We start from the raw sequence: 20,727 nt of genomic DNA on the forward strand, positions 1-20,727 counted from the left end.
TCTAAAGACAAGGACAACGCAGGACAGGCTGCACCCGGGTGTGGCACGTACCTACTAACTTTAACTAAAAACCTAAACCTGTTCATTTGAATCTTTTACAGCAGTGTTGCGGGCCCGTACCATAAATTCATGTGAAATCCACATCCGGGACACATCTGCCACTCATTCCAATACTACTTAATAAAGGCGTCCGCGCAGCCATCTCAATGTGACTCACGCTGAAGCAGTTAACAAATTTGTTTCGTGTTGGTTCCATACGGTCGATACACACCTCGCCCTGAGAGTCGCGAGCTGCGGCGGTGTGTTCAGGCCGCGATCTTCCTGCATCGCGATATTAATGATACAATGTCACGTTCGCTCGTTTAAGATTTAAAACCGCGCCGCGTTTGATGATGAGCCCCAGCTTTTTAAATATTTTACTCTAATTTCATCTTAAAGGTTAGTTTACTGTGAAGCACCGCGCCCAAGTCTTCCTCTCGAACCGTCGGCAGAGAGTTCGATGCCGAACGCACGTTCACCGACACGCCAGTGCAAACACTTACTACGTTTAGATGGCGTCTCCGATCACATTCACACGTCAGACACTGCCTAGTAAATTATTCTTAAAGTGGATTGACCATTGCACGCACGTGTCAGAAGCCGGCGGATGCCGGTTTTACTATAGCACTCGAGAAGCCTATAATACAAAGTAAATAAATATTATTTCGTTTCAACCAATGACATTTGTAAGTACAGGACGATCGGACCGTAAGTCGCTTGGAGCCCGCCCGCGCGGAGCCCTCGAGTGCGGTCGCACCGGAGCACGCGCGGCCCGTCGCACTGCTTGTTCATTTGCACGGACCACTTGCAGTTGCAGGTGATTACACACGAGCAAAATAATAGAGTTCGACTAGGAGCCAATAACAACTCAACACTTCTCTCTTCCCACATCTAACAACTCCTCTCGTTCACCCCTATTTTGGGTGGGGCAGGGACTCTATTCGTTTATTAATTTTTTTCAGTTATTTCTTTTGTTTATTTCTCCTCTTCCGCCCATCACACGTACAGCATTACATCACGTGAGAACTAGGCAAGCGAAGCAAACTTGTCGACGCGGCCGAAACCAAACGCGGCCGTCGCAAACGCAACGCCCGGGCTGAGGCCGGGCTGAGGCCGGGCTGAGGCCGGGATGGTCTGCGAGGTGCTGCCCGCGGGCGCTGTTCAACTAATTGCTAGCCCGGACGGTGTTATAATTTTTCCTGTAGTTAGTCGATGTACACGTATGCATGGATTATATCGGAGGACCTCTGCTAGCATTTAAAGTAATTTTAGGTAGGAGGTAAAGTTATACTATGAGCTAACTTAAACTAACACTCGACTCCGGCACTCGAAAGAGCGCGCCGAGCAAATAAAACGAGCCCACGCCAGCTGCACCAGTTTATTCAGTCAAATAAGACGCAGCGCGCTGCCCGGGGCCGCCGCAGCGGCACGCTGCACGCACGCTGCACGCACGCTGCACGCACGCTGCTGTCTCGACGCCTACAGAAGCTCCGGGCAGCGCGCAGCTCACACACGCAACACGGCACTCCACCCCCTCCCCGCCTCCCGCGCACCCCGGACCTGAGTGAGCATCGGAGTTATGTACCCGGCCCGAGTCCCGAAGCGTCGCCGTCATGTTTCCTGCCGATACTTTTTTATGCATTTGTCAACAAAAACACGTACAGTTAGTTATATGAACCAAACGCGCGGTCGTCGCCTAGTCGTCGCCGGGTCGTCGCTGGGTCCGCTCTTATCGCCCGTCATTCTGCTGCTTTTATTGTAGAGTTTAAGTTTTTTTTTTTAGTATTTGTGACGAGCGGGACATTGAGCGCGCCGCCGCTCGCACCGTCGCGACGTACGCTCGCTAGTATTGGCGCGCACTTCATGGCATGCACGCACCAGGTCTGGGCGTAACGACTCCTGGGACCGCTTCTCGTCTTCACGGTACACCTTTAGTAGGTAGTTCCAACTCACGGGTGGAAGACTGGAGATCGTTGCTCCTCTGGGCTGTTCTCTCCTTATCCAGGAAGGCAGAAGTCGGATTGTTCGAGTGCGTAAGGGGCGGCACAGTTGAGCAGGTCTCCTCGTTGAGGTATTTGAGAATCTTCCAAAAGACGAAACCGGGTCGTTTTGAATTCCGAGGTGGTGTCACTCTTGTTCCGAATTTCTGCGACGCGCTCCCCCACTTACGCTGCAGTTGATACATGTGGCCGCAGTCCGGTCCAATCAGCGGAACAATGACGGGCGCACGTGACCGCTTATTGGCGGTATTAGATGGCGGCTTACGTTCCCTAGTCGGCGAGTAGTCGCATCGTCTGCGACGTGCGCTCCTTTGCCACCGGCTGACGTAAGATAAAAATAAACAAATAAACCTTCCACAACATTTCCACGTACAGAGTTACCAATCAGTATGAAGATGTTACTGACACAAATTAAAACATAATTAAAGATCGTTAAAGCAATTCAGAGTGTTGTGTACACGGTGCTCGTGACTAGACGCGTAACGAAAATACAACTGCAGCGCGAGGCAGGCGCGGGCGGAGAGGGGCGGACAGGGTCGGGGTCCGAGCGTACGTCGGAGCCGTTACATTTTACAAATAAATATGTTGCCGGTGTTGTACAAAAGTAACGAAATTCAAGACCACGACTGAGACGAGTCGAGAAATTCCCGAGGCATGACAGTGCGCTCGAGGGCGGGTTTTTTTTTCACCTAAAATTACAAGAGATCTTCACACTAAGCCTAAACTCATCACACAGCACTCCCGAAAACAAATCGCAGCGACGCAAACTAAACTTGACTAGGTTCTGTTGAGAGGGGGGGCCGGGGTCACCGCAGCGCCCGCCCGGGGGGGCGGCCACTCAGAAAGTCAGGATCGGCTCCTCGCGGTGGTCCAGGATGTCTGAAACATTACGAGATATTCATAAATATAAACTATTGCCAATAGTTCACTTGTTCAGCACAACGCCACTACGACATGGCCGGCGGGACGGGATGTCTGTAAAAATGAAACAAAAAGCAAAAGGTGCCCACCCTTGGCGATGCTCCACCACGGCAGAGTGACGTAGGTGAGGTAGGCGTTGAGCGGCGCGGACTGCTGGCGCTTGCCCTCCTTCCACAGGTGAAAGGTCTGCGTGAAGCCGCGCATCGCCCACAGCGGGTTGTACGCGCCGTCGTCCAGCTCTGCAACACGTCGCACGTCACGGCACGACACGGCACGCGTGGGAAATACTCTCCATGTACGTTACTAACGTTGTAAAATGTACATTCTCTGAGTTTAATGCCTTTGTATTTTGTCTTATCTTTCGTACATAGTGCCTTTTGAAACTTTATTTTATTGATTACTAAATAAGATCGCCGGTGGAAGCAAAAACGCGGGCTGCGCTGCGCGTGCGCTCCGTGCAATGTAAAACAAGTGCGCGCAAGTTTAGTTTTGATGAGTAGACGTGTCCGTTATTATTCATTGGATGATTACAGAAAGTTAAAATTTCATCTCTGGAGTGCATCACTCATATTGCTTTACACCTGAGCAAGCGGCGGCACATGCGCGGGACTAAAGCAGTGAGGTGCGGAGCGGGTGGTGCGGTGCGCGCGGGGGGTGGGGCGGGTGGGGCGGGGCGGGGCGGTACCGTGTGTGGCGCGCGGCGGCAGGTCGCACCAGTAGTAGATGTCGGTGCCGTCGGGCGTGCTGCGCCGCGGCGGCAGGCGCGCGCGCCGGAACAGGGCCGCCGCCACACCGCGCTGCCGCCGCGGGAGCGTCACGTAAGCGCGCGCGCCCGTGCTCCACGCCGTAGCCCTCTCCGCGCCACTCGCCACCGGGCCTGCGTCGCAGTCTAGCGCGGCGTCGTGCGCGACCTCGCAGTCGTCGTCCAGCGCGGGAGCAGCGGGCGGCGCGGCGCGGCGGCGCGGACGCGGAAGCGGGCGCAGCGGCGGCGCTGCGGGCACGCCGCGGCGGGGCGCGCGCGCGGGCGACGCCACCTCGCGCAGGCAAGCCGGCGTGGCCGTGTCGCGCGCTTCTCGCGCGTACACCTCGCGCATGCGCCCCGCAGTGCAGCCCCCGCCCCCGACACCCGCACAGCAGCTCCAGCGCGCGGAGGAAGCCTGAGACCCGCGCCGCGCTACGGACAGACGATAGGCGTCAGGCCGCGTCGGAACGCACCTGCTCGCTCGCACATGTTTACTGTGCAATTCCGAGCAACCTATGACGCGTCCCGCTCATGGGGTTGTTGTTTCATTGTACAGTAAACATGGACGCGCACGCGCTGCGAGGCGCCCTACACGCGCTACCGCCGCGGCCAAAGCGCGTCGGCGTCGCCTCAGCCGCCAACACGTTTTTCACTTGAGTGTCAGTTTCACGCGATCTTTCAAGTAAAGTTTGAATGATACAGTAACTATTTAAGGTGAACTAAGCAAGTTGCGCTCGGCGCTCGTGTAAAATATTCAAACCAGACACAAAGGGACATGACAACTGTGAACATACGGCTACGACTGAATGTCGATAAGGATCTGCGCGTTCGGGTCGGAAATGTAATTAAAGGTATTAAAGGCGATGCTTTCGGCCGGCTTCCTCCGCGCCCCGCTCCCCGCGCCCCGCACGCGTGCGTGCACACACAGATGAAGCGACAAGCGACGCGTTGGCGACGCTGCTGACAGATGGTGATGCACGTGAAGGTGGATGCATTATGGACTAGCTACGTGGATGACAACACTCACAAACTTTACTAACTACGTATATTAAATCTGGTTTACTCTAATGCTATATAAATAACATATATAAAGTGTTCGTTGATAGAAAAGCTGCGGTAGGAAGAGAACTGCACATTCAGTAGCGGACGCAACTGGGACGCGACTGGGGAGCAATCGCGACCAAACCAGCCAAGCACTGTCGCACCCGGCGCGCGTCACACTGTACAGTGTCGACAATGTACAGTGCATGGAAGCGAAGGGGCACCTAGGCCGTACCCCCAGGTACAAGTGTCGCCGCACGCCGGGAGGGTCCGCTGCGGATTGCGGGCGGGTCCGCAATTTGAATCGCGACACTTTTGAGTGTAAGCGTCACTACGTGTCGTCAATTTGTTTTAAACAGACAGCACCGACGTGCTCGCACGGGAACATCGCAGCAGACGCAGCACTCTGCCCGCATTCGTGAAGGTGCCTCAGTGAGGTCGGAGTGCGCGTCGCACGGCACGGTGCTGCAGTGCGCGCAGGGGTGCGGGAGGCACTCACCATCGCGCAGGTCGCCGGCCTCGACCTCGGCCAGGCCGTCGGCGAGCGCGTCGAGCCCGTCGTTCTCGGAGCGGCTGTGGTCGGAGGGGTCGCGCGCGCGCCACCCGCCGCGCACGAAGCGCGCCACGTTGGCGCTGGGGTCGCTCAGCCGGCGCTGCAACGCACGCACACACTCGCAGCCCGGTTTCACTTAACGCTCAGGCGTAGCGCCGTTCCGTTGCGATCGAAATGAACACTCTACGCATCTGTCACGATTCCTTGTCCCTCTCCGAGCAGAGGACAACATATTCATACAGAATTTAAAATTGGAAAAATTTAATAGATTAATAGTATTAATCTACTAAATTTTTCCAATTTTTTTGTTACATTTGTCACGTTGTGTGCCTATCGCTGGATTTGCAATGTCCTGTATGTTCTCCAATGATTAGTACTCGTACGTAACTTTGCAAATTTTGTTGGCGATCAATTATATATAAAAATGAAATGATATTAATAGGCCGTCGCCAAGACAGGTACAAATCACTGACATTAAGGAAATGCTAGACTCTCCACCTGAACCTTCAGCAGCGACGGGCGTGGGCGCTGCGAGTGCATTTCGGCAATGAGTGAAAAGGACGTGTCGTACCTGGTGCCGGTAGAGGAAGAGCTCGTCGGGGTCGTCCACGTCGTCGGGCCAGGGCGCCGCGAGCCCCGGCGCGGAACCCGGCGAGGCGGCGCCGCGCGGCCGCGACACGGCCACCTCGGCGTGGCCCTTGCCGCCTGGGCCCTTCATGCGCACGAACTCGCAGCGAAGCGCGCCGCGCGCTCCCGCGCCGCCCAGCAGCCCGAAAGACATGCGTTGCGCCACCTTCGTCGACAGCGACGATTGCTGCGCGAACGCACCCAAAGTTACTCGCGTCGACGCCGGTCGGCGCACCGGACGCCGCGACGCCGCGACGCCGCGACGCCCCGACAGAGCACCGTCTATCAACTCTTTATAACCCATTGTCTTTGCAAATAAACAGTTCAGATATTTATCATGATCTCTCGTCATACCTCAAACATTTTAGAGTTTATTAATATAGAATACTATTTACATGTTTTTTTTAATATTTTTAATTAAAATTGAACTTAATAAAAAATTGGTTTTAATCGAGTTTCGCTGTGTGGGCGGCTGCGCGGTGTGGGCATGCGACGTGCAATCTTTAGCGCCGCGTTTCTATTGGAACCAATAACGTTTTTAAAACAACGAATAATTCATGGAAATCCGAGCGCAGACAAATGGCAAACATAATTGTACTACTTTGTTCAACGAGGAGCGTCGGGGCGGTTAAGGAGCGGGGGCGTCGACCGCGGCATCGGGGTGGCGCGCGTCCCCCCGCCCCCGCCCGCAGGGCGCAGGTACCGGCGGCCGCTGCGGCGTTAGCTAGCTAAGACTCGCGGAATGACAGAGAAGAGTCCGTCTTCCCTGTAGCCACAGGTTACCTCTCGGTTTGACATGCGACGGAGGTCTACCGAAAACCAGTACATTAATAACGCGCTCGGGGTTAACTTGTTATACCAGCCCCCGTGTATAACCCCCCCCCCACTCCTCGCCACCGCCACCCCCGCAGGAAGTCTTGCAAGCGCCAGGTTTCTAATCCATGCCGATAATTGTCGAGCTACGGCTAAGAACTGATTGTAATACGAGACGGACGGACGTATTACATTGCGCTCATACGAAGGCTTTCAATAAATATTATTTTTTATCGCGGCATCACCACGCGACACCGAATCGGGAAACCGCCGCGCCGACAGTTAACACGCGAGGACGCGGCGACAGCTCCAGCGACACTCAATTGTAGTAACGCCTGGTTCTATTAGCAAAATGAACAGTCAATAGCACGCACTTCGGCCGAGAGTTAATATTTCTAGAGAGTTTTTAACAAAATGCATTTCCGGGGAAGATTTTGAAGATTTGACGCGTTTGACCCACATCGCACGGGGCCAAGTTCGCGCCGCCCCGCCGCCCCGTCGCACAACTCGTTAACCCCGTTTTTGCTTCGCCATTGTGCGCGCCGACGTCAATGGAGATGCCGGGCGACAGCTCGACGAAGCGGCAGGGTGGCGGGGCGGCAGGGTGGCGGGGCGGCAGGGTGGCGGGGCAACGGGGCAGCGGGGCAGACATCTCGCTCCCAATGTTTACTTAGCATGATCTCGACCCCGACTACATTATCTGACGGGTGCGCGCCCGAGCTGTCATGTGCGGCCTCATCGCTGTCCCCGCGAAATGAAATAGTTTCATACTTAGGAAGCTGTAAAACCTAGAGCAAAAATTTCACTATCCACACAGCGGCGGTGTGGTTTAAATTGGCAGTGACGTTAGAGCGACCGTCGCGACCTTGGTGAGTAGTGAAAAGTGGGTTCACTTTGAAAGCGCTTTCGCTGCTGGCGCTGCTTACTAGACGCAAGGATCCACTTGGAATCCACCAATCTGTCCACTGTAATGCCGTATTAATGAATACAGCAATCATTGGCGGTTATTAAAGTATTTGAGAAAATGAAAACAGTCTGGTTATTCCAGGCGTCGGCCACCGCTCGTGCTCGACAACTACAATCGAAGGTTCGTTTCCTATGCTGGTTAAGAACTAATAATCTTCGGACAAATGTTTCCCATGGTCAATTGTATCGTCCAAGTATAACGCGACTTCCGACGACAACGGCATCGGCAACGGCAATCGGCCAGCGACCACACCGAGGTGTAGCGTGCCGGACCGCTTCCGTGAGGCGGTGGGGGGCGCGGGGCGGCGCAGCGGAGACGGATCGCGGAGACGCCGGGATCACTTGCCGTCAACTGTTTTGCCGGGCGAGGCAGCCCTTTAACTGTATGCGACTGGACGACGAACAAAACAAAACAGACAAAACTGAACCCTGAGCAAGAACAACAAGCGTAGCGGCTGCTCACCCTGGCGTCGTAGACGCGCGTGAGCGCGTCGTAGCGGATGGAACCCAAGAAGATGACCGCGCAGGGCTCGCCGCCCCGCCCGCGCGCCACCAGCTCCACGCACACCATCTCGCCGTCGCGCACCACCATGTCGCAGAACACCTGCAACAGACACCCGCATCACAACGAAGCACGCGCTTGGCATGGATAAGCCCGAGAAACATAGGGCCGGTGATGCAATCCGTCACACGAGCACATTTTAATAATTTAGTTTTGGTTGCCTCCCCTGCACAATTTCAACGTTTTAGGAAAAAATTAAACAGGCTGAAGAGCCTTTCCTGTTGAAAGGTCACGCATTGTATATACATTAGCTGCATTCATCCCAAAATCATTTATCTTTCTTTGTCGACCGCGCTCTACCAATAATCGGGCTCTACGAAAAGTGAAAAATGCTGCAGCGAAGTCCCAGCGCGGTGAGGGCATAACTAGTTCCAAAAACCACGACTTCATCATTTACGATACCCTCGAAATCGTTCGACTGTAAATTTTAAATTTGAAAATGGAATTATCGAAAGGAACGATAATGCAACGATAACATCGCGATAACGTCGCGATAATGCTGCGATAGCGTTCCGATAAAGCAGGGACAACGTGACGGAAACGCGACGATAACCAAAAAATGCGCGCGATAGCAGTGGCTTTAGCGACGCCACGCCGAAGCGCGCGGCTACCTTCGAGAATCTGGACAAAGAATAAACCAGGATTGAAGTTCGTTCTGCGAAACTGATCGGCCCGCCGCCGCTCTTCAAGTTTCTTTCGTTTGCAGACGTGCGCTGCGACCTGCGACCATTTCCAAATATGATTCAGAGGCAAAGCATCGGATTCGCTGAAAAATTCGATTGCCTTAACGAAAGAGAGTTGGAAAGTACGTTGGCGCAAATTACCCGTTCTACGCCTTCATAACCTTCCTTTTCGCTTTCTCAATAAGTGCTGCCCGAATATCTACCCTTTAAAGCCTCTTCTTGGTCTTTATCTTCATTGCTGAAGGTCGCGCCCATCCGGGAAAGCCTTGGTCAAGGATCCGACGAGTTATGTCCACAGGTCTCTTTAGCCTACCTTTTTGAGCTCTTCCGTCATTATAAAACTCATCGCCTGCACACAATCCGCTCATCGGATTGGTCCACCCATCCCACGAGACACGAGGCCGAATTGTGCGTGCACCGAATCAAGGATCCTTAACTATTCATTGTATTGCGAAGAACCGACCGATTCTTTATTTCCTATAATAGCTTCCGTAAGGACTGGTCATCCCTGCCCCAACTACAGCACAAGTTCGAAAATTGCGTTTTTTCTATACGGTACTATTACTTTTCAAAGCATTCATGCTCCGATACGCCTGCACCAGCTGCAAGTTTGAGCACCGGCGCATCTGCGTATCTTATCGTCGTGTTCGTTTTTTTTTTCGAACAGATGCTAATAAAATTGCAAATTCTAGACTTCCTAAAACAAAATCTCAATTACACGCGTACAAACACTTGCAGCTCGAGCTGTTCGTGGACGCGACACCGGTTAGATGCTGTTTTTAATTACGTAAGCGGCTGCCTCAGCGAAGTGGCTTAACTAAGCGTCCAATGTGGCCGCTTGTTAACGCTCGGTCAGGGAAGTGCCTGTGTAAGTCTGTGCGCTGGGAGGCGTCACGCCCGTCAGCCGACGCGCGACCCTGTGACTCGTTGTGGCGTGTCAGTAAATCAAATAACACGGACGGCGGTGTGGACATCAATTTCCATTTGGTTATCGCAGTGACGACCTCTTTAGTCGTCGCTAAGCAGCCTCAGCCACTTAAAGTTGGTTAGGCAACTCGTCGCGCCGCGAGCGCGTCGTTCAATAGCGAACGGCAACGAGGCATCTTCACGCCCTATCTCAATTTTTAGACATACTCGCACTTTTATTCATAAATAATTTGTGTACAGGACACTACAGTGAACGGATTCATTTGAAAAACTTCACTAAATATACAGGTTTTGTTTGTAGCCGCTTATTTTCTATTTATATATTATACTTAATCCTATCTCCAAGTTATATTATTTGTCGAGGAATTAAGTCTGTTAATGATCCGATAAATAAGCGAAAAGAAAATTTGCCAGCTAGCTCCGGCTCGCAGGTCGCCGCGCGCGGTGCCTTGTGGAGGGGGGGGGGCGATTTTTTAGACGTAATTAGATTACATTCGACGAAATCTCCAGCTACAGCAAGCATAGGGCACATTTGACATCCCACACGTTTCTGTAAACACCTATTACGATAAAAACAACTTCACCAGCAGCAGCAAAAGGTTTCGATATTTTAGTGAATTTTATATGGACTCGGGAGTGCTTTTCGCGCGACCTGTGTACGTGGTCGTCGTCGACGTGAAGGCCCCTCACGCGGCGGCAAGCAAACAGCTCCTCCGAGCAGCTCGCGACCCGCGCGTGCTCGTGATAAACACTCGCTCTTTGCAAGCTCGCTCTTTACCTACCGGCGTAACATTGTTCCAGAACATCACGCGTCGGTACCGATGCATGTCTGTACGCACGCGCGCAGCTGCAGTGACAAATGCCGTTCGCTCTGAATCCAGTACAAGCGTCACCGACGCAAGGCTCGCGACGAGCCCGCGTCATACCACTGATTACACTTGCAAAAATAAAGAGAGGATGTGCTATCACAAACAAACAAATTTTCCCTCACTTTCCCTCACTGTTTCGTTATATATTTACGCATAAGAACTCGGAGGCGACCTTTTGTGCGTAGATTCTCATCAGGCCATGGTGTAAAGGCGCAGCCAGCGTTCACAACGTACCTCGTCAAAGTTGTCGACCATGAAGCAGATGTGCGGGTAGGTCATCTCCTCGCCCTCGCCCTTGGTGTCCATCTTACGGCGGCTGGGCGACGCGTACACCTGCACACACACACACTCCTATACGTTACACACACCGCGCACGCGGTTCACGAGCCGAGTGTCGGCGACCACCACCCGTCTATACATTTATTTACAATATTCTGCACCTTGCGTTCATAGTTGTCCCTGGAGTAACTCTTGAGAACAAGGCCGGAAGAGCCCGGTTTGATAGGAACGGCTATGAAACTGAACTCCTCGATCAAGTGCGTCCTTCTACTTAAAGCAACCAAAATGCAGAGCGCACCCGCGCCGACGATTTCATTTATGTACCCAAGGAGAACTATGCACTCGCTCGATGAATATAAGATCTACTTAAACTACGCAAACGCAAGTCCAAGTGGAGTGTTGCTGCAAGAGCCTGCAGGGGATTAATCTAAATTGGGAGAAATCCTCTTCGTACTTCGTTCCATGTGCACATTCATCAACATTGGAGCTAACCTAACTCCTACAATTGTATTCTGACTGGTAAGTACCAAAACCGCAGTCCCGCAAAGTGTCGACACGCGCGGGGCAGCCGGACGATCGGATGGCGCCGCTGCAGGTATAACGAGTATCACCGAGGACGCAGTGCGCGCGACGAGTACTGACTAATAGGCAACTCGAAGCGAACAATTCGACCTCAAAAATTGTTTCCACTTTGGTAATTGGTGAAATTCCTTCGACGGTATTTAAACGACCGACCTAATTGAAATTCCGCGCAAGAACAAGTCCGCGCCGGGAGCTCGGCTGCTCGGAACGTGTTTGTGCGGGAATGCCGGGAGTGCCCATTTATATCCCATATATACCCAACCTGCGACGTCAGCGCTGCGTGGCTGTCTGTGCCCTCATTTCGTACTCGGCAGCGCGCGACGACGCGCTCGACGTCGGAAGCACGCGTGAGATAAGGTCGGTGTCGGTAGGACGACTTCAATGCCGAAGCTTTTCCGCGTGCAATAACTCGCTGTCAGGACACGCTACTGCTTTGCATTTAAGCTGCGTCGCACGGCTTCGCGTGCACCGACGCAGCCAACCGCTGCAAAAGGCCGGCAGCGTTCAGTGTCCGGCGCTACTCCCTGTGCGCAGTTGGCGCCGGCTAAATCGCTCGATAACACTCGCCCCCAGCGACGTCCGTGCGACCCGCACGCCCCGCACGCCTCGCACGACGCCGCCTAAAGCACCTTATTAATAAATACTTTATGGGTTATTTTATGACACTCATTGTACATTTTACTGGGCATTTAAATGTATTTGCAGCACATGCTTTTATTATTATATGAATGTTTAAATTTATTTTTTCATTTCATTGGATTATTCAACATCGGTGGCGCGGGGCACTCACGCCGCTGGTTTATTAAGTGGCAAAATTGACCTTTGATCATTGGCCGCAACCTGCCGCGACCTGCCGCAGTCGCGCCGCGCGCTTCCCGCACGCCGACGGGCACGCCGACGGGCACGCCGACGGGCACGCCGACGGGCACGCCGACGGGCACGCGTTCGACTCGTCGCCGATCGTCGACGTCTCCACAAACGTCAGTAACTAACGCTTCGCTCCACGCCTTGCGTCACGCGACGTTGGACCTGGGAGCCTTTACACTCACGGAACATTCGAAAATAAAATGCTGCGGGTCGGCTCTGTGCAAGGCGCTGTTAGAAGACTTCACGGAGGAAAAGAATGCCGCAGACAATGTTGTCGAATTGTGGAAGGATGTGGCATTATTGAGCCTCGGGCAGATCCCGCTCAATACCAACAAAAGGCCAACGCGAGGCGTGTAAAAATTGTCATTGAACGTGATTAGTTTTCATTTATAATCATAGAAGCTGAATCGAAACTGTCCGAAACAATAGCAGTTGCTTCACCTCACCGAAGACCTTCACAAAGTGAATGTATCGCGGCGCACGTGGCCGTCAGCCCGCCGGCGCCCCGCTGCGCGTACGCAGCGTCGGCTGACTTGCAAACGGTGAGACTCGTTGTGTTCGACTGGACTTTATTTGCCAGCTTAAATGTATGTGACGTACATTTGACAATTGTTCCGAAACGATTGTCTCAAAAAATACTAAAAAATACTTGGCTCTTCGGTCCGGACGCTTGTCTTTGTACACAACGCACCGAATTACGTCACTGGAGAAAAGTCGGCTCGGGTAACGGACGGACGGTGCGGCCGCCGTCACACAAAGCGCAAGCACCGGCTCGCAAGCCGCTCCAGAACGTTCGCTGTGGATTTTTATTTATTTGAATTACCTCAGCCCGCCGCGAGCGCGACCATCTCGCTCCACTTCCCACCTCCCAGCCTTGGGCGAATGCGCCCGGACTCGAAGTGGAAGTCTCTTTAAATAAAAAGAGGCGGGCGTGGCGCACCGCGATACGCTGCCCGCTAGGTTATTTGTGCTCGTGAGCCACTCTTCTCTTCCTCGGCCAAAATAACGGCATAAACAGATAAGGAAACGAAAGCCGCGTCGAACGAACGCTTCAAAATTTCGTTTGCTTCCGACGCCGATGACGATAACATTGATAAGGCGTCAACAAGAGCGACTCGGCGAACGCGCGGCTTATCATCGACCGCTCCGCAAGCGCGCGGCGCGGCGCGGCGCGGCGAGGTCGCGGCCCGGCCCACAGCTCCGCGACAGCGCTCGAGGGAGAGCGAACTCGCCCGGCGCCGCAGTTACAATCCCACGTTCGGGAAACTTATTCCGGATAGCGCTGTTTTATTGCACGGGCAGAACTCGATGCTCCAGAATATGGAAAACATTTAAATGAAGCAATATTGATATCTAGAGGTAGAAGTAACAACAGAACGTGAAACAGTAATTTTGAAGTAGTTCCATCTGGAAAAATACACATAGTGATGAATTAAACAGTCTTATCGAAGCCAAGGGAAGTGAAAGCGATGAAGGCACAGTTCCAGATGGAAACTTATTCGAGCCGGAGCGCTGTTGCCTGCTGCCAGAAACGGCTCAGCCACTGGTCTGTAATGCGGAGCTTTCAGATTCAACATTGAATGGCCGGGCGTCGGCAATTGCAGCACCGGGCGATCACCGGTTACTTGAATAGATTGATGCAGCGCGATGCACGGCGCGACGCGGACGGCATAACTACACCCCACACACGCACACAACCCCGATCGCATCACCACGCGAAGGCCACAATATTTCTGATGCAGCGTCGAGATACCACTTATAGTTTTTTTTTTTACTTTTATTTACTGAGTAATGCGCGCCATGAACGCCAAGGTCATCACAGAGCGGCCGACAAGACCGTAATGTTTATAAGTTATGTCATTCAAACAAACTCATTCTATTTCACTTTTCATCACGGGTTGCCGAAAAAAATGTCGGGTGCCACGCCGTAGTAGGTGGTAAGCGATAACACAGGGGTCGGGAAGCTTTGCAGGCGCCCGCGACGCACGGCGCACGGCGCGCCGCGCACCCGCCTGCGATCTGGTGACCGCTCCAGGGATACCGTTATCAGTCATCAGTTGTCGTATTTCTTTTCATATTGTAATGAGCCCTTGTAACGACTCGGCTAATGATTCATTTAAACAAATTAATTTTAAATAAAGTCCATGAGGCGAGGCGCTACTCGTGACGATTGCGAGCGACCGGAGCACCGGCCGCACCGGGCCGGCACACGCGTCGCCGCCCCTACAAAGAATCATCCGTCGGCCAGCACCGCGCCGGGCCGCGCCGCGCCGCGCTAGAAATCACAACGCCATTGTTCCGCTAACCTACACCTCCCGCGCATAACTGGTCGCCTGTATCCACTAAACAATGACTCATGGCCGAAGTTTTTTCGTCGACAATTCAAATATTTGTACATAATGGACATCAACAACGAATGTTGACAAACTGGCAGATCTCCTCACCCCGCCACGGCCCCCGCCTCACCCCGCGCCCCGTACCGCGCCCCGCGCCCCGCGCGTCTATCCCACGCAATCGTCTCCGACAACATTTTTCCGTGATTGCAAATAAAGCAACTGGTCCGTTCGTTTCACTTCGCGCACCAACTTTTCAGCAAAGCGTACCATTTACTAAATTGTTAAATGTGTATAGCGACGATTGTGTGGAACAATAAAATAATCTTAGCCAAACATCGTAAAGTTGACAACAATTTCGAGTTGAAAAGGTAATTAATCTCAAACGGCGGTCACGCTCGAAGTCGACGAGTCGCGTAGTAGGGCCCTGCAAGTGCAGCCGCACCGTGCGAGCGGGACGTCTGCACTGACGTCACAGGCCTCTCGCTCGTACCCGTCGCGCCGGCGCGCCGAGTTCGCGCCGAGCACAACCGAACGCCGCCGACCGAAGCCAACCGGTGCCCCTCCGGTTTCTAGTACGCGGCCACCGCTTCGCAGGCTCGCTCGTTAGACGACCTCCGATCGAAAATATTACATTAACACCGAAAGCAATCGACGCGCAGTGCCGTGATGAAGTGAACGCATCGGCGATTCCGTGAAGTGGTTTAGCGCGCCGGAAGTGATCCACGGCCGACGGCCCGCCCCAGCGCGACCTCGTTTAGGCGACCGTGAGACTCCGACGGGTGTCGCCGCTCCGGCTCTCTATCGGGCGCACGGGACGAATCGATGCGAAGCCGCGGCCGGCCCCGCCGACAGCTCGCGCATTGATCGGGTAAGTGCTCGACGACACCGCCGCGGTCGGAACGTACATCCGCCGCGCGGCTAGCGGCGGCCCGACTGCACGGCGCCGGCCCGCCCGCTGCTTTGCGATTACCTCAGCGAAACGCTCGCTTCAAAGGATCGTGTAGCGCTTCAAACAAACCAAAAGCTCGGGAACGACCGCCGTACACCGGCACTTCGATTTTTTCCCATAATACCTACTATAAACAACTAGCGCCGCGGGTGTGCCGCCAGGGAGCAACGCGATGGACGTGACCACCGCACGCGGCGCCGCAGCCCGCTGTTAATTACGCGTCGAGAACGAGCCACAACGACCGCGAACATCGACCAATCCCCGCGCGTTGTGTCCGACAGCGGTAGACTTATGCTCACACTGCTCTCCTTTCCATTCCAGGTTCAAACCGGAGCGATGGTGATTGGATGACGATCTCGGCCCGCTCCCCGGACAAGGAGCAGTCGCCGCCGCAGCAGATCGAGTTCGCAGAGCCGCTGGTGCAGTCGGTGCGCACGTACCTTGCACGCGAGCCGCGCGCAAAGCGGCCGCCGCCCCCGCGCGCCTCGCCGCCCGCCTGCCATGCGGATATAGGCGGCGACACAGCGCATGAAGACATCCGGGGCATCAACTTCGAACCGCGCTTGCAGCGCCATGACGTGAACAACAACGCATCGCGCCGCGCTATGCCCAGCCAGGCCGAGTTGATGCAGCGCCAGCCGCTGCTCGCGCGCCCCCCCAAGCCCGACGCGCCGCAGCCCGCCACCGATGACTCCGACCCCGACCAGGAGCACTCACCGACGCGTGGGCACGCCGCCGACTTTGTGCTCGAGATACCGGCGGGCGCTGTGCGCGAGGAACGCTACCCCAAAGAGATATGGAAGACAATAATCTCCTTCTTCTTCCTGTTCGTCTGCGTATGCATCAACATGATGTCGCTGTCACTGGTGCACGAGCGGCTACCCGATCGCGACACCACGCCGCCGCTCACCGACATCGTGCTCGACAACGTGGCGGCGAGGGACTGGGGCCTGGCCGTCTCCGAGTACCTCATAATGATATCCACGACGGTGGCGATGCTTGTGGTGGTATTCCACAAACACCGCTTCATCGTGGCGCGGCGCATGTTCTTCATAATCGGGCTGCTGTACCTGTACCGTTCGGTGACCATGTTCGTAACAGTGCTGCCCGTCTCTAGCACCACCTACTACTGCAGCCCGAAGAGCAACGGCACTACGCCGCTGCTCGTCATCAGAAGAATGTTCTACCTCATCTCCGGCTTCGGGCTGTCCATCAACGGGAAGCACACGTACTGCGGCGACTACATCTACTCGGGGCACACCATGGTGCTGGTGCTGAGCTACCTGGTGGTGGCGGAATATTCGCCCAAGAAGCTGTGGCCAGTACACTGGGCCATGTGGGGCTCGGCGCTGCTGGGCGTGTCGTTCGTGCTGCTGGCGCACGGGCACTACACGGTGGATGTAGTGATCGCGTATTACGTGACTACGCGCCTGTTCTGGAGCTTCCACTCGCTGTTGGTGACGCCGCACCGCGGCGGCGGCTCCGGGCAGCACATGCTACAGCGCGAGTGGTGGTACTGGGTGTTCGCATACCTGGAGCGCAACGTACGTGGGCCTGTGCCGCGGCGCTACGACTGGCCACTGCCCTGGCCACGCACCAAGCTGTTCAGCCGGCTCAGCTAGTGACGCGCTCGCACGCCGCCCGCCCCGCCTCCGGCGCGCGTCTGACGCTCACCTTCTGCGAGTGCCGCTTCAGCACCTGCAGCTCCTTGGGGCTGGTGCGCGTGCAGATCGCCAGCGTGAGCGTGTAGTCGAACTGGTGCACGATCAGGTTGAGGTACACGGTCTCCTCCCAGTCGATCTCCGGGTCGCCGATGGGCAGCTTCTTCGAGTCTTTGCGGAACACGTCGACGTCCGTCTGTGAAGGAGCGGCGGCGCTGAGTCTGGGCGTCGTGATGGACCTTCGCTTTCGTTGTACGATTCAACGCACGGTTCATTTCCCCGACGACTTTTCGTTTTTGTAAATTGTATTGTATATTTTATAAGTGGTTATTGAAGGTATAATTCGGAGTCTAACAGAGAACATACTATTTATTAACAAAATGTACTGAGATTAGTTTCGTGCGCGTCCCGTGCCGGCCCGCTCGGTACATACTAATTGTAATAGGAACGTGTGCTAAGAAAAACTATTTTTATAATGTTTCAATAAAGTACAGCTGTTACGATACGAAACCTTTTTGTATCCCCACTCGTCCGAGGCAACTCCGATCTCTAATCCGAATGGTGCTAAATCTATAAACTGGCTCGAAAACGAGGAGGCACGAGCGCGGTGAAACGAAAACATTTTCGTGAAAAGGATAATAGTGGTTCATTAAAGACAAACTTGTGAGATGTTGTATATGTTTTGATGGTATGGTTTAATTTGTCCAACAAGATTTGTTCGATCGTGTGCAGCCGCGAGCTCATGCCGGCCGCGCTCGTCCTCGTTGCGCGTGTTGCAGTGCTGGGCAGTAGTGATTATGAATTATAAATACGAGTGCAGGTGTATTTCTGGACTGTTAACGCGAGTCGGAATGAGCGTCGAGCGAGCACGTTCGGTCCACGCACCTCGTATTTGGGCAGGTAGCGCGAGGAGCCCTTGACGTGCCGCTTCCTCACAAAGAACAGCAGGTCATCGCAGTCGACGGCGCGCTCCTCTTGAAACAGAAAGTGCCTCACGAACAAGTCTGTCCAGTACGTCGTTCCTTGCAGCACCACAAAGCCGGACTCTGTTAAAATTGTTTAAATATTTAGGCGTGCTCCCCGGCCACCGGGCGCAGCGACGTACAGAGGAATTGTGAAGTGCCTTACTGCGGGAAACTTGACTAGTGGTCGCAGCGTGCGGAGACACGATCCTAGATTCTTCCCCTTTGCTCTAATGACTATGTTGTCTATGCAACCTTGCATTTTTATTGGCTGTTGACTCTCCCAAGATTCATTGATCACCCTCTTCTTTGTCCGCATTTTAAACGGCTCTATTTGTGTGTCTGCACGCTGCCGCTCGTGAATAGCAGCTGATGGAAATACTTCCTTGGCTTTCATCAGTACAATGAGATGTGTTATAAGTTGTTGATAAAATGATATGTGCATTGCATTTCATGTAATATTATTTGTACACAGATGTTTAATTATATTGAATTTGAAACTGGGAACCTTTTTATTTAATGCACTCACAAAACTCTTTCCCAGTGTTAATAAATCAACATATCTATTATATTGCAACCTTACCTCTACTTGTAATTGAAACCTAAAAAGCAACCTGTAAGTAATGTAAAACAATTTTCTTCAGAAACAATTTATGATTTGAAATATTTCATTGCTGCTAGTGCATTAAAATCTGCCTTGCAACAGAATTACCTAAAGACGCAAGGCCTGCCCTGCCCCTTGACAATTAAGGTGCCGGACACAAAATCAGTGGTGTTCTTATGCCATACTTTCTGTTCAAATTCTTATTCCAATACAATTTATGACAAAAGAATGATGAACACACACACATAAAATATTTTTCATTTTCAGTCACTGCTCACATTGCCAATAAACTTCCTAATGCCACCACCTAGGACCATGGTAGCACCTGGCGAGCAATGGTGCCCATCATCTGATGTAAAGATACACATGCAAGCCTTGCTTATAAATTAATAGACAGAATGCTTGTTGGCTAGTGGAACCCTCAACATCAGGGCATCCTTTTGTAAAAAACAAACAGCTTTTTCCACCATAAAAATATGTACATATACATCATGAGGTTGGTGCATTTATCATTTCTAGAACTGAATTAAGAATGTGCACACAAGTCAGAAAAAAAGAAAGATTGGAGAGGACATGCAATAATATTTTTATATCCCTGCATACAGCAATCTGTATTTGCACACAGATTACACAGTTTGTATGGGGCTACAAACATGTGCACAGCTGCAGCAACACTTATTGTGCTATAATTATACTACCAACACTGACCATCCACAGCTTTGAAACTTTTTACAATAAAAACAGGGAGATGACTACACCAAGAACATTGTGTTGCCTCTCATTATTTAAAGAATTTATAATAATTACTGTAATATCCAAAAGCACTGCAGAAGCTTATCCCTAACAGGTTTTAAACAGCTACACAGTATTGTCCTTATATTACTAAAGGTAAACCTTCCAGAGCTTTTATCTTCTAACAGGAAACATGAAAGTATTGACACACTCTCTTAACTTTCACTTCTGTTTAAAATTGTCCAAAGCAGCCTGTTTCAAATATATATAATACCAGTGGCTTCAAATATATAAAGGACTTCATTACAAACATGAAGCTCCTTAAAAAGTTAAAAAATTAATTCTACTTGGAAACATATTGACACATTGCTGTCTCAGAACATGAATCTGAAGCTTCCACTCTTATTATTGTTGTTTATAATTTAGACATGATGGCAGGAATAACATTCAATCTTTGCTTAGAACCTATATCATCTTTTAAAATAATAAAAATTGTGATACCTTTAAGGCCTAATTAATTTTAAAAAAAACATTAAATTAATCTATGACACAAGGCATTCCATTAATAAAAGTTACTTACCATCCTTCATTAGTTGCCGCATTTCCTTGGTTCTCTGAAAATTTATCTCCTCGAGAAGCTGCTCCAGCACGGAGGCGTCCTTTATGAAGGACGTACCGCCTAGAGCCATTGCGGCACAGGCAGCGAACACACCGGACTCCTGCCGCACACCACCAGCTCATGTATCAACACAGCCCTCAAACCACCGCGATCTCCGACAAACACTCAATTATGACTGGATTCTACCATTCAGTTTCATTACAAAAAGAGTTATGAACTTCAAATGACTGAAGCTTTTATTTATTTTGCTTTCGAATCCTTATACTGTATTTATTTTCACCTTAAAACAAGTCGAGACTAAATCTCCACCTCAATATACAATGAACTGTCAAAATTTAATTTGGCTTGGAACAGATTAAACATTATTCATTATTAACGTTGAGTGATCGTTAG

The 20,727-nt window shown here is 52.3% G+C and overlaps 2 protein-coding genes across 8 annotated transcripts in view; one reads left to right on the top strand and one right to left on the bottom strand.

Annotated features, from left to right (window-relative positions):
* The window catches only part of LOC137929023 (phosphatidylcholine:ceramide cholinephosphotransferase 2-like), a 44,854-nt gene extending 25,968 nt beyond the window's left edge, over positions 1-18,886 (top strand). For 2 of the 3 annotated variants that reach the window (XM_068772049.1, XM_068772050.1), the window contains exon 2: positions 16,078-18,886. In XM_068772049.1, coding sequence (XP_068628150.1) covers positions 16,078-17,378 — 1,301 coding nt within the window. In that variant the 3' untranslated portion in view covers positions 17,379-18,886. Of the gene's footprint in view, positions 1-14,485; positions 15,676-16,077 lie in introns of those variants that run through there. The other variant, XM_068772051.1, reaches the window with a different exon arrangement.
* LOC137929024 (uncharacterized protein KIAA0930 homolog) lies at positions 1,403-20,644 on the bottom strand. 5 transcript variants are annotated; one of them, XR_011108664.1, is made up of 10 exons: positions 20,296-20,644; positions 18,303-18,463; positions 17,431-17,613; positions 10,978-11,076; positions 8,166-8,306; positions 5,868-6,110; positions 5,243-5,396; positions 3,050-3,199; positions 2,813-2,918; positions 1,403-1,599 (listed from the first exon to the last, which is right to left on the bottom strand). XR_011108664.1 is itself a non-coding variant. In XM_068772052.1 (9 exons), the coding sequence occupies exons 1-9, from the start codon at positions 20,402-20,404 to the stop codon at positions 2,878-2,880; spliced, it is 1,281 nt and encodes a 426-aa protein (XP_068628153.1). In that variant the 5' UTR covers positions 20,405-20,644; the 3' UTR covers positions 1,403-2,877. The 5 variants fall into 5 exon arrangements, 3 of the variants coding, with proteins under 3 accessions (XP_068628153.1, XP_068628155.1, XP_068628154.1); XR_011108665.1 differs by lacking the exon at positions 5,243-5,396; XM_068772052.1 differs by having other exon boundaries at positions 1,403-2,918.
* Positions 20,645-20,727: the final 83 nt, after the last annotated feature.

Source organism: Battus philenor, unplaced genomic scaffold (assembly GCF_028537555.1).
Source record: "Battus philenor isolate CCGP_79_NKW_IND1 unplaced genomic scaffold, ilBatPhil1.0.hap1 SCAF_4, whole genome shotgun sequence".
Lineage (NCBI taxonomy): Eukaryota > Metazoa > Arthropoda > Insecta > Lepidoptera > Papilionidae > Battus > Battus philenor.

What these genes read in the sequence shown, in the direction of transcription:
- LOC137929024 (XM_068772052.1), bottom strand. Translation starts at nt 20,404, where the DNA reads ATGGCTCTAGGCGGTACGTCCTTCATAAAGGACGCCTCCGTGCTGGAG. An exon ending in TCTTCCTCTACCGGCACCAG is followed by an intron (nt 5,397 to 5,867) that starts GTACGACACGTC and finishes CGTGCGTTGCAG; the next exon opens with CGCCGGCTGAGCGACCCCAG. An exon ending in GGCCGGCGACCTGCGCGATG is followed by an intron (nt 3,200 to 5,242) that starts GTGAGTGCCTCC and finishes GACGTGTTGCAG; the next exon opens with AGCTGGACGACGGCGCGTAC.